At 33.3% G+C, this 13,507-nt stretch overlaps 1 protein-coding gene across 1 annotated transcript; it reads right to left on the reverse strand.

The window, feature by feature from the left end:
• Positions 1-917: 917 nt before the first annotated feature.
• LOC124846909 (lon protease homolog 2, peroxisomal) lies at positions 918-12,378 on the reverse strand. Its single transcript, XM_047324277.2, has 17 exons — positions 12,151-12,378; positions 11,152-11,264; positions 10,759-10,861; positions 9,981-10,150; positions 9,330-9,421; positions 8,901-9,080; positions 8,735-8,818; positions 8,253-8,380; positions 7,760-7,961; positions 7,470-7,676; positions 5,589-5,719; positions 4,793-5,006; positions 3,940-4,242; positions 3,590-3,784; positions 2,588-2,833; positions 1,590-1,691; positions 918-1,337 (listed from the first exon to the last, which is right to left on the reverse strand). Exons 1-17 carry the CDS (start codon positions 12,255-12,257, stop codon positions 1,254-1,256), a joined length of 2,661 nt encoding a protein of 886 aa, XP_047180233.2. The 5' UTR covers positions 12,258-12,378; the 3' UTR covers positions 918-1,253.
• Positions 12,379-13,507: the final 1,129 nt, after the last annotated feature.

Genomic DNA, 13,507 nt, shown 5'->3' on the forward strand with positions numbered 1-13,507 from the left:
TTTATTAAAAATAAAATTAGGAAGAAATACTGTGATTTTTCTTGTGAGATATTTTTAATAACAAATAGTTGTAGACGTTTTGGTGAAAGTTTTTCCACAAAATACATGTAGATATTATTTGCATAGCTATTGTAATTACTTGTAAAATTACTTATTGTAATTATTTGCAAAATTACTTATGTCCATATCAATTATATTTTCTAGCGAACAAAATTTGCGGCCGAACAATTAAAAAACAACATAAATATATGTACATATATAACATCATAGATATAAAAATGTGTAAGTTACAGTTATAGTATTTTTTTTGTCATTTATATGTATGAAAACCCATTAGCATCATTTTGTGGATGATATTGATTGTATAATTTTTTTATCTTTTTTTGCAATTCCACTTTCAATAAATGATTCAATCTTTTATTTCTTATATGATTAATCATTAGAAAATTAGCAATAAGACCCCGTGTTACATGAACAAGAATAGGAAAAAAAAATTTAACAACTTTTTAATAACAGATGTAATAATTTGTGATTGATCCATTTCAAATATACAAAACAATAAAATAGTGACACCTAATTTATAGTGAAAAATTTGTCAAGAAAAGTTATTAAAATATCAAGATTCATACTGCAGTTTTTTTATAATGGGGAAAAAAAGAGAGACCACGAAGAAACCAGGGAGCAGAGCACCCCTTCCATCATCCTGAAGTAAGTACGATGGACAAAGTTTGACCATCTCTGTGCAAACATGCAGTTGACAGCATATTTGGAAACTCTTACTGACTAAACAGACCAAAACGTAAGAAAGAAAAACGGTTGAAAAAACCAGGATAAAGAGAGAGGAAACACTCTTGTTTGAAGTTAATTATCTATGATTAAAAAAAAATTATATATATGTATGGGGAGAAGGTAAATAATTTACAAAAGGAGTGAGCGGGGTATATTGCATGAAGAGCTCTTAAAAATGTCACCTTCCACAATAGCTGATCTCAAGCTAAAGCATTTACACACTAAAATTATGAAGTGAATTTTCAATGATATATTGAATGTCAGCTCGCATCCAAATTGTTGGTCTGTTGAGTTTTGCTCAATTACGGCCACTTGAATAGGTCAATGTACTTGGACTCGACCCCGCGATCAGAAGGAGAATCTTAGATCAGAATGGGACCGTATGTTGAATTGATATACAAGCCATTAATGATTTGAAACACAATGGTGTGGGTACTACCACGACCTTCGTATCAAGGTTTCTGTTATAACTTTGAGTGTTGCCTCCAAGGGCACCCCCCATCAAAAGCATGCTCCAACACATCTTCTACTCGTTTTGCCAGCAAAATCTGTTAAGGAAATTTAAAAGATAAAATTGTGATTTTCTGCTTCATTTCAGTGCTGATAAAACCTGATTGAGAAACATTAAAATGTAGAAAACGAAAATAGGCATTTACAAGACCTACTGAAGGTTTGAATATACTAGTTAAAAATAAATAAAGAATTTTCAAGACCGTTGAATTGTCTAGATTAATAGGAAACATGGTCACTCGTAGTCGTAAAATGTGCAACCGTGCAGCAAAACATGGCTGTTGAATTACCTCCAAATTGGCTAGCACTGACGATGGTACTTCAACCAAGTCCTTCAAGTTCCTTTCAGGCAGGATAACTCTCTTAATACCATAACGATGTGCAGCTAGTATCTGAAATAATGAAAAAGGTCATTTTTACCACCTTTTACAACCTTAATCTTTCTTAATCTCTTTCTTGAACATGTTTAATTAGATACGATCAATGCAGTTAAAGCCGCACAAAACTGGAAAACTAACTATTACAAAAGCATTAACTCCATCTGAAATAGCAAACTGGGTTAATATAATTCTACCCAGCAATTGGTTAATTTCTTTTGGTAAAAAAGCATAATAGAGTTAATTAAGTCTCTATAAGCTATGAAGCCCATAGCGCCTAAAAGCACAAAAGAGATCCATTTTCTGTATGTCTATCCCAAATAATTCACAAAGATACGTATCTGTCATTTTCCTCAAAGGAACGAGTGTTGAACTCAAACACAGACAGAGCATGCTAAAAAAATTAAGCTCGACCAAAACCAAACAAAAAATACAAAATAGGACAGATTAAAATACTCTATTATGGGATCGAAGAGTTAATTAAGTCATTAAAAATAATGCTAAGCTATTCCAACTTCTGACAACAACCAAATTTTATCTCAGAAAGTGAAATTGGTTACTGTTATGTGTACTGTGTTGTCAATGGAAGGCAGCAGGCAAAACTTACTCTTAGTTTTACGGTGGACAGCGTGGCAGAATGGAAAAAATTATAAAATCTAACCAAAAAACTTACACATTGAATAGTATGTATTGCGAACATGAAAAAACGACAAATCAAATTAACCCATAACAACTCACAAGTTATGAACTTATTTTTCTTATTTTTCATCCTACTTTCATCCTACTTTACTTTTTTGTCCTTATCATCAGTATGTTTCTTAATTTCAGCCCACGCTCTGAATTCATTCTATTTAGGTCAATAGTCCTGTCTCAGAAAGTTGACAAAGGTCCAAAAGATTTAAGAATTTTACCTTATCCTTGACACCACCAACGGGTAGGACCAGACCTCTCAATGTCATCTCTCCAGTCATAGCCGTGTCTGATCTCACCCTTTGCTGACTGAAAAGTGATACTAATGCCGTGACCAAAGTCACACCTGCTGAGGGACCATCTTTAGGTACAGCACCTGCTGGAAAATGTATGTGTACATCACGACCCTCCAAAAGACTAAATCCCTCCTCAGCAGCCAGCCTAAGATCAGTTGCCCTTGCCCTTACCTACAAAACCAATCCTTCATAGTTAAATAAAAGCAAGTAATGATTCCCGATTTAATCCATATGTTGAGCATATATAACAGTCTGATGGCATCTATAAAAAGGAAAATGAGAGCCAAAGTGTACAACAAGCATATCATGCTGATACAGCCTTCAATCTGAATGACCCAATTAAGGCTTAAAAATAAAAGAATACTTCACTTGTGCACACCGCGAGATTCAAACAACAGTTCTTTTTTTTTTTCAACAAACACACTTAATGGGCTCTGATGGATACCGAAAGCACAGAAATAGAATAGAGCACAATAGGTGATAGAAATGTATATAATATTATTGAAAGATAGGAAAATAAGAGGAGTGAGACTCCCACATGGCTAGCACAGCACTCAAATCTCATACCTTGCAATTGAATCCTAACATCTCACCACATTCCAAAATCCTAGGACCCATGTGATCTAACCACAAACTAAACCTTTGACTAGTCTTAACGAACACAGCAATGTTAGCATCACCACCCATGCTACTTTTTGGCAACTCAGAAATATGGAGGAAAGCCCCAAATAAAAATTGATAAGAATATTGGGAGAACCACATCATAATAGCTGATCGGGACCTTATAATTGGATCCAAACAGGAACAATAAAATTCAAGATACAATACTAGCAAACCATAACCATAGATAAACTTTTATGAACACGATGCTAGATAAAACCAATCAAGATGGAAGGATAATTAAACAAATTGGATTTTATTGCATACCCATGTTAGAGCAATCTGAGCTGATTCTTTTATTACATCACCAAGCTGTCCAGTAAGATGCAGTTCACCCTTCCCAACCATTGCTGTAGCCTCCACAAACTGAACTTCTCCACCAAAGGCAGTCCAAACTAGCCCAACAGAGACCCCAGGGGTAGCCACACGTTCGGCAGCCTCACTACCATCAAATCTTGGGGGCTGCATTACATGACATCAGATAAATAATTTCCTTCAAAATTTTCTTATGAAAAAGGTTTCATGGTAACATCACAACCAAGCCAATTCATTTACACTTAATATATCAAAGAAATGTTGTAAACATTCATTATAACATACTATGGCATATCAATTACCCCAAGCACTTTTTCAAGCATAGGTTCGTCCACAACCAATGGAGAGGCAATCCTGAATGTGTTTGTGATGTCCCGACTATTGACACCAATAGGTATCACTTCCATCTCAACTTCAGTCCCGTCAGCCAGTCTGTTTTCCACAAGTGGTGTAGTAAGTCCTTGCATCCCTTTGTTTAATGGAACTACTTGTTCTTGCTCTAAAACTCTTACTGCAGCAGCTCGAGCCAAGGCAGCTATATTCCTTTCCAAATTTCTCACACCAGCTTCCCTAGTATATCTGTGAATGACAAGCTTAACCATTGCCTACATCAAAATAGCCCTTCATTAGATTTCTATACAAATTTTCTTTCTAGGAACACAAAATGGTATAGGAAGTATTTCAGTTGAGATTATCCTTTTATAGTAATTTCAGTTCAGACTATTATGCTACATACGATTTCATTAGTTTAATAGCATCCTTAAGAACAAGGACCAAGTAGAAGGAAAGAATGCAATCACAAGGATTAGTAAAAGAAAGACTTCAGATATTCAATCAATAAAATGTAAGATACAACCAAAACATAGAAAGCAAGGATTAGCAAAAGAATGACTTTAGATATTCAATCAATAAATGTAAGATACAACCAAAACATAAAAACCAGTTATTTTCCACAATGGCAAGACTGAAAAGATATTTACAGTTATGGATACTATCAAAATCAATTGCTCACCCGTACATTTACAATACCATGTAAACTAATAATACTTCATATGTTTGTCTTCTTATTCCTTTTATTTTTGCCCTTTCCTTGAATGAGAAGAAACTTTTTATGTTTCCGAAACTATTTTTGTATAATCAAAAAACATTCGCTACCTCTGGAATCTGAAGAAACTCAGAACTCAATCCATGTTGGTCTAAAACTCTTGGAATCAAATGCTGCATAGCTATGTGGAGCTTTTCCTCAGGTGTGTATCCAGGAAGCTCAATTACTTCCATCCTATCACGAAGTGGTGGAGGAATGGGTTGCAACCTATTTGCCGTAGCCACAAAGACTACCTTGGATAGATCAAATGGAACATTCAAATAGCTAGCTAACGTTAAGGAATCCGACAGATTTTTTTACAGTAAAAGATAAAATATTACTAAATAGTGAGGGGAATGCTTTGTTGTCAGTAACAAGGAGGATAAGAAATCGTTTGGGCAATGTGCGTTAGAAGGGAAACAGGGCGAAAGTGAACAATTCTCGTCAAGTAATAGATATATTAGGGTATACATTAACACAATTTCCTTACAAAAAAAAAACTTGTGTCAAGATTAACTTACCCTTAACAATCAAATGTCAAAAAGGAAGATGGTGAAATCTTCAGAAAAATAAAGTGAAGGTAGCTAGATCAAGTTCAAAATAAGAATATAGTTTATGCTAGAAAAAAAAAAAAACTCAATTATGGGCAGACAAGCAGATGGTAAAAATGCAAAACAGGTGTCTCCAACCAGGAAATAGCTATTGTATTATTCATTCTTTCAACTTAAGGCTCTTTTATGTGGCTAGGTGAGGCGTGAAAGGGAAAAATTTTCATCAGAAAGGATGTCGGGGACTGAAAAAGTATCATCCGATCTAACAAGGCAGGAGAGCAAATTCAAGGAACACATCTTGAAAAGTAAAGGATACTGATCGTTGAATGATTTATTTTGTTCTGGATCAAGAACCTCTAGCAATGCTGAAGCTGGATCTCCACGAATATCAGAGCCTGTCTTGTCAACTTCATCAAGCAACATGACAGGATTGCACACACCTACTCTCTGTAAGTTAGATGTAAAATGAAATGATCAGTATAAAATTCAAAGAGAGAAAAACACATCAACAACCATATTATATATTCAATTTTGTATGGTATAATCTTAATGCTTTCCCTTAATGACTTGAAATACACGTTATAATGTGAGAAAGAAATAAAACAGTATCCAAGCTTTAAAATACTTCGTATGAAACATTATGTTAATGTGAGATGATGTCTTCTCACTCTATATATGTACATCGGTAAAATATGATTACTAAAATTATCTTAATTTCATACAAACACATTAATTAGAAAAATATTATTATATAGATGGAACATTTTTACAATGTAAAGAAAAAAGAAAACTTAGATACTATTACGACCACAAGAGAATAAAGAACAACCCCATGAGTTCACTAATCAAAACTATTTATTAAACTCCATATTCTCTCTGAAGTATTATAAATTACACAAAAAATATATATCCAGCATCATACGATCATAGAAGAATAAACAAACTGTCAGTGGATCCGCTAATGAGTAAAAACTACTTGTTAACCCACGTTTTAACATTCCGATCGTTCAATACCAGTGGCCTCCCTCCTTGACAAAAAAAGTTGTAAGGAGACATGAAAATATTATGATAGGAGGATTTTGTATCTCCTTGTCTCCTATTAATACCACAACAGTTTTTATATATGAAAATAACATGATAGGAGGATTTTGTATCCTCCTAAAAACAAAGAAGCAAACGAGAGTTGATTAAAAAACGTAGATCAAGGGGGCTCTCTATTGCATTTGCATATCTGATTCTAATTTCTGAAACTCGTCTATGTAATTGACAATATCCCTTATGTTATCCTCTATTGAAAAAAAAGTCAAGTTAGATAATAGTGTTTTCGTTTTAGTCCATCTCTGTCTATAACTCTGACTTCAAATGAGAGTGCACTGAAAGAAGTGAGAACTGTCTGATCTAATACTCTAGTCATAATCATATGCACCAATTACTCAAAAATGAGGCCCTCCAAGTCTCAATATAAAAATTACTAAATCTCCTTTCTTATCCTCCCTTTCTATTCTAACTGATAAGCATTTTCTGTAATACAAGTTTTATGTAAGCATTTTGGAATCTTAGATCTAGTCTTTATGCATCCTAATTCTGACTCAGTTCTATTCTCATTTACTAGGAGTAACACTGATTCAGTCCTAATACATCGATCATATGCACCAAACCCTCATAAATACAGTTTTCCTAATTCCGACTAAGTTTTAGCCTCATTCACTAGTCCTAATAACTCATTCATAGAGGTTTAGTCTCGATGCATCCTAGTTCTGAGTAAGTTCTTGTCTCATTCACTAGAACTAATACTGATTCGCTCCTAATAATCCATTCAAATGCACCAAATCCTCATAAATGCAGCTTTTCTTCTGTACAAGAGGCCCTTCCAATGTCGAGTAAAAAAATATACCGAGTCTCCTGTTAACTCCTCCATTTGTATTCTAACTGAATCAACATTTATGTACTACAGTTTTGCATAAGCATTTTGGAATTTCGGATTTAGTCTATATCCAACCTATCCTAAAACTGACTCAATTCTAGTCACACACACTAGGACAAAACCAAAAGGCCTAGGCCCAGAGAAAACAAGAAAATGAAAGCATTCCATCTCTCATAATCTAAAACTATCAATAACCTCACCCGTGTATTTGTAAATGTCATGCAAATCAGAGGCTATTACAAGTAATGTCAGAAATTTTAAATTCAGTTGAACCTTTAATCCATCTATGAGCCGCCCAGGCATGCTTCCAACATATGTTCTCCTATGTCCTCTAATATCAGCCTCATCCTTGACTCCACCAAGGGATATGCGCACAAATTTTCTTCCCAAGGCAGCAGCAATAGAAGATGCCAAAGATGTTTTCCCAACACCTGGTGGCCCAACAAAGCACAACACAGGACCCCTTGCATCTGGTTTAAGCTGTAAAGTATACATGTACTTAAATTAGTAACTAATTAAATTTCAAATACACTAGAAAAGTATAGTAAGAGTTGTTTGACAACCTTGCGAACAGCCAGGTATTCAATTATCCTTTGCTTAACCTTCACTAAACCATAGTGATCACTATCAAGTCGCTTCAGCGCAGCTTTTAAGTCCAGCTCAATCTCTTCACTAGCTTTCTGCCAGGGCAGGTCAGCAAGAAGCTCTAGGTAAACCCTTGAACTGTTATACCCCGGTTGCTGTGGCTGCATTTTTTTAAGCCTCCTGAGACACAAATTAGTAAAATGAACCGATTGTCTATCTGAGGCTACAAAAGCACTTAAATTACGATAGTATCATTTTCTTTTTCATTTTGCAGATCATATGTAACAAGTTATTCCCTCACAAAGTTCAATCCTAAGTTCAGCACCATATCTAACTATGTTCCCATTGAGAAGTACCTCAACTTTGATATTATCCTTTTCATTTTGCAAATCATATGTAACAAATTATTCCCTTAAAAAGATAAATCTTAAGTTTATCACTACATCTAACTATGTTTCCATTGAGAAGTACCTTAACTCTCTGTGTGCATGTTTCCATATATTCTGTGGCATTCTTGCACTTTGCATTTTTCTTTCGAGAGCAGCCAGGTCATCCTCATCATCATCATTATCACCAAGCTCCTCTTTTATGGCCCTCATCTAAATATATAATACATAAAGAGAACATTTCAATTAAATTAACACACATAAACAAAGCAGAAAAATGCTCCAATGCAGCATTTCCTGCAAGGATTTATCTAAACCGAGAGAAAATACATTGCTATTTTTCCACATATTTATATATATATTCCGGTCATTAAGGAAAGAAAAATTATCTATTAAAGCATACTATGCACGAGGACTTCCTACTTGTCATAATAATCTGAAAAAACTATTGGCTTGAAACATTTAATTGAATTTTAGAAGGATGTAACTCTCCTCTCAGTATAACACCTATACCCTTGCATTTGTATATGACAAATAAATCATGAAAAAAGGTGCAAGAAAACTAACCTGCTGGCGCAAAAGAAATTCTTTCTGAGATTTTGACAATTGTCCTTCAACCTTTTGAGTAATTTTCTCAGCCACACGAATTGACTGTTGGCATATACAGGCACAAGTAGAATTAGTGAAGCTAAAAGACCAAGCCAAGTCAAGCGTCAGTAACTCTATTACTCACCTGTAAATGCCTGTCAACTAACTCAGTTGCTTTTGAAAGCCTCACTTTGGGGTCAACTGAGTCCAGCATAGATAATTGTTCTTCAAAACTTATCTCAAAACTAGCAACAAATATATCAGCCAACTTGTGAACTGGAACGTTATCCAAAAGGACTTTTGTCCTTCCACCAGTTTTTTGTTTCTATAAACAAGCAAGGAATTGTTAGCTAAACAGAAAGGATGGCAATCCCAAAATATTAAAATTAACAGTTTATGCATATAACTATAAAACAGAAGTTAACATCAATAACCCAAAATATTTTAGGCAAGCATAGACTGAAATGGTAAATTCAACTAATATTTATATTATCCTAGGTTTTCTAGAGCTAAAAACTCAAATAACAATTTTGTATTTTCAGTAAATGTTAAGTGCTAAAGGTAAAAGCTTTACCAGCTCCAAAACAGAAATAAGCTCCATAGCAGTAGCTTTGAATTGGCGAGACAACATTATGAAATCTGGGTCTTGCTCCACTTGTTCCAGCTCTAGATTATAAAAATGGAAGCAACTAGTCTTCAGAGTTAATGAATTAAATTTTATCAATGGTTGAATCATCATGAAACAAGTATAAAATTCCTTTTTTCCATTTTACCATAATGCTAAAAGCCACACTGTTAAGCTGAAAACAACAAAATTCTTTTTACTGTATACTTCTCACGAGGAAAGAGCATGCTAGTTTAAAAGGTATTAAAGTTCAGGTACTAAGAAGTGCCTTGAAAGCACCAGTAAATGGTATGGTTTAGTCACATGAAAGGGGTAGAGGATCATGAAGAACATTGGAGGAAGTTGTTAAAAGGGATGTGAAGGGGAATAACTCTCTAAAGATTTGTTTTTTGAATTAAATGTTCAGTCAGAAAACCAAAACTTCAGTTTATAGTGTTTACATCAAGTGGAAGGCATAGGTCTCCAAATAATCATTTAACTGTTTATAGAAAATAAAATATCAAATTTCTGGTGGAACCCATCACTGTCGAATATACAACTCTTACAATATAGATTTCCGACACAGAAGCTAATACTGAAGAAAGAGTACTAACAACTTACCAGTCTTAGTCATTTCAAGGGAAGTTATCCTTGCAGTATGGTATATTCCTCTTGTGCTCAGTTCCTGTACTCTAAATCGGCATAAACCTTCAAGAACAACTGTGTACGTAACCCTCCCACTTGGTTTCTCCACTCCCCTTGATAAATGTAAGGGTCGGGCAGCTACTCCCCTGGAACCAAAGTTGATAAAAATCCACCGAAATTTTCAGGTTTCATTTTGCAACATTTGATCAGATAAGTAAGGGCTAGTTTGTTTTAAGAAAACATTTTCTGTTTCCATTTCCTGTTTTATCTAATTATTACACAAATTCCACCTATTTTTCACTTTGTTTCCTGTTTTTAGTGATTTCTACATGAAATGGAGAAAATACCAAAATGTTTGTTACACAATTTCCTATACAAATGTTTGAAAATCAGAAATAAAGTGAAAATAAGGTGATAATAGTAGTTATCATCAGAGAAAATAGAAAACATTCTGTTCAAACTAAACAAGCCATAAGTTGTTCAATTGATAGAATTACAAAATTATTGTACTTTTTTGTAATTACCAACATCTAAAGGTAGATATACAAAAGAAGCCATCAGTTCAGGCAAAAAAGAAAAAGACAACAGACTTTTGAACTGTTACAATTTATAACATCATTAAAAACGTTCAACTTATACCACTTAATCCAAATTGCAGATGGAGTGATGAACTGTTAGAATGTATAACATTTATTATCAACTAACTTGATCTGAGATTATAGAATGACACAAAAGGTATTCGTTTGAGTCTTACCTATTGTGCCAATGAACAACATCATTCTGCTTTTTTGTGTCAAGCTTATGAGAATCCGATGAACCACCTTGAACTCTTGTGTTTTGATTTGCAGAATCAGTGCCTGTGCTTATAAGGAAGAGGGGAAAAAAATTAACATTGGCAAACCAGGTTTTATTTGGTCGAGGTGAAAACAAAAAAGAGTAAATAGTTCTTCTTATCCTAACAATGTAAAGGTTTTTATATTCAATCCCCCATTGTCTTCCATGATAAAGAAGTATGATTGTTGAATGCTATAATAACTATCTTAAAAGTCATGCCAATAATATACATTTGTATTGGTTGACAGTGTAAATATTTCTACACTAATAATAGTGTATAAAAACTAAACTTAAAAAAAAAACAATTTATCACCTTCAGATACAGTAGGACCTGCTGGCTTAATTTCAGCAGCATCCCGCACTGGCAGGATGCCAATCAACCCCTTCTCTTCTCGCTGCCAAAGCTCTTGTTCCACCAACTTCACACTTCAGTAAACGAAAGAAACAGTCACAGGTAATGCTTAAAGACATCGAGAAATTAAAAATGTTGAACTTTTTGGTACAGTCAATGAGTCACTTTTGTTTTAGTAAACCATTGTAACTAAAACAAAAACAATAAATGAACAAGTAAATACCAAGTGGACAAAGTATCCTCTTTTTACATGAATTGACAAAATAATCCTTAGAAACATAATTTCAATGTCAGTAGCACTCTTTACTGTTAAATGAAATGTACTTAAAGTCACAAAACTGCGAGCTAGTGAGACATCAAATAAAAAGTTGACCCATAACTTAGAGTACCCACTAGCAAATACCCAGACAACAAAAACGTGTTTAAGAGGGACCCATAACTTTAGGATTACCAATAAATACCAAGCTAACAATAATGACGCGTTCAAGAGTTGAAAAAAGAGTATTAGAAACTATCTTGCCAATATTTCTCTCATCCTGAAAACGAAAATTCCATTAATCCTCTCCAAATATCATTTATTTTAGCTGATCCTTTTAAACTATGGAGTCTAATTTCACCCAAAAATTCCATCAATCATCCCTAAATATTCATTTATTTTAATTTGTCAAATTAAAGTTTGTAGTAAAAAAAACAACACTCAGCCATGTTTGCCTAATTCTTGTAATTTGAGAACTAAAGTAGCCACCTAAATAACTTTCGGAGACTGTAATTTAACTGATTGGGGTAAATTAAGGAGCAAACTCGAAAGGAGATCAACAGACAAAGCTGCGGATTATAGTAATAAAAAACTCCTCCGGATCAAACAAAACAAGCACTCAAAACAAGAATTGGAGGAATAAAAGTTAATATGTCGTATTAATTAAATGCCAACTTGAAGGGGAAACGGAGAAGGAGAGGTACCTGGTAGGGGAAGTGCAGCGGATTCTGATGATGGCGCCGGGTAAGAGAACCTTGTTCTTGAAAGGGAGAATCGCCAAGCGACTAGGCAGCTCCACCGATTCGGCCATGGTCGGAACTCAGTGAAAAAAGGGCCCTCGATTGGATTGATTTGTAAGAGAGGAAAAGAGAAGAGAAGAGAAGCGAAGGGTGAAGAGATGAACCAACGATGGGAATAAATACAGAATCCGATTCGAAACAGACAAACGATAGGAACTAACTGCCTCTGTTTTCCTCCCAATTTTCATTTTTTATTAGTATCTTCTATTATCTTTTTATTTTATTTCACGTGTACTATATTTTTTATCACTGACATATGTCATATTATCTAAAACTTTTCTAGAAAGCATTTAATAAAACTTCAATCATTTATCATTTCCTCTACTTATTATAATTTAATTTATTTAATGGAACACAATTTGTAGTTTTACAAATATTTAGTTTCATATAATTATAAATGTGACTTTGTTTTAAATTTATCAATTTTATTATATTTAAATTAAATGCTTTAAAATGTTATATAACATATTTTTAAATTAAGATAAAAGGGTATGGTGGAGGAAGATATTTGTAGGCAGCCGCAAATACGTCTCCAAACATAAGTCTAACTTTTGCTATGCAATTCCATGACAAAAAGAAAATCGCCAATGCGTCTCTTATATAAATAAAAATATTGAATATTTTATTAGAAAAAAGGTAAAATTTTCAATATTTAACTGCATGTGTAAACGGTGAGTTGAATCCCCTAGATATTTTTTTAACTATTACTTAAAGTATAATTGTTAAAAATATTATAAAAGTGGGTAATTTTATCATGTAAAAATCCATATATAAAAACTGTTGTGGTATTATTAGGAGACAAAGGGGTGTGCTTATTAAGGATAAAAATTATGAAGTTCTTGGAAGAAAGTTCCGTATTGAGTTAATATACTGTATCTGTACTCTTAATTATTATATCTTACGTCGGTACACACACATATATATATATATATATATATATATATAAAAGAATAGAATGTACAATTAAAATTTCTTAAATGTCCATAATTACTTTTTCTGACACCTTTAAATTTTATTAGTATTATTATAAATATTTGTATTATTACTGTTATGTGTATTAATTATATAATTAATATTGTATATTATTAGTATTATTTTTTGAAATAATGTTAGTATTAGTCATGATATTAACTTTATTAGTATTAGTATTAGTATTATTATTAACATTAGAAATAGTATTACCAATAACAATAATATTATTAGTACTGTAGTATTACTATTAGTAGTGTTATTAGCATTATTAGTATTAGTATTGGTGTTA

This window comes from Vigna umbellata, chromosome 1 (assembly GCF_029865625.1).
Source record: "Vigna umbellata cultivar VRB3 chromosome 1, Vumbellata_1.0, whole genome shotgun sequence".
NCBI classification, from domain to species: domain Eukaryota; kingdom Viridiplantae; phylum Streptophyta; class Magnoliopsida; order Fabales; family Fabaceae; genus Vigna; species Vigna umbellata.

Coding starts and splice junctions, on each gene's coding strand:
- LOC124846909 (XM_047324277.2), bottom strand. CDS start 12,257: ATGGCCGAATCGGTGGAGCTGCCTAGTCGCTTGGCGATTCTCCCTTTC. Junction 10,151..10,758: donor GTTGTTCATTGGCACAATAG/GTAAGACTCAAA, acceptor CTTTGGTTCCAG/GGGAGTAGCTGCCCGACCCT. Junction 4,243..4,792: donor AGTTTCTTCAGATTCCAGAG/GTAGCGAATGTT, acceptor ATTTTGATGTAG/GCAATGGTTAAGCTTGTCAT.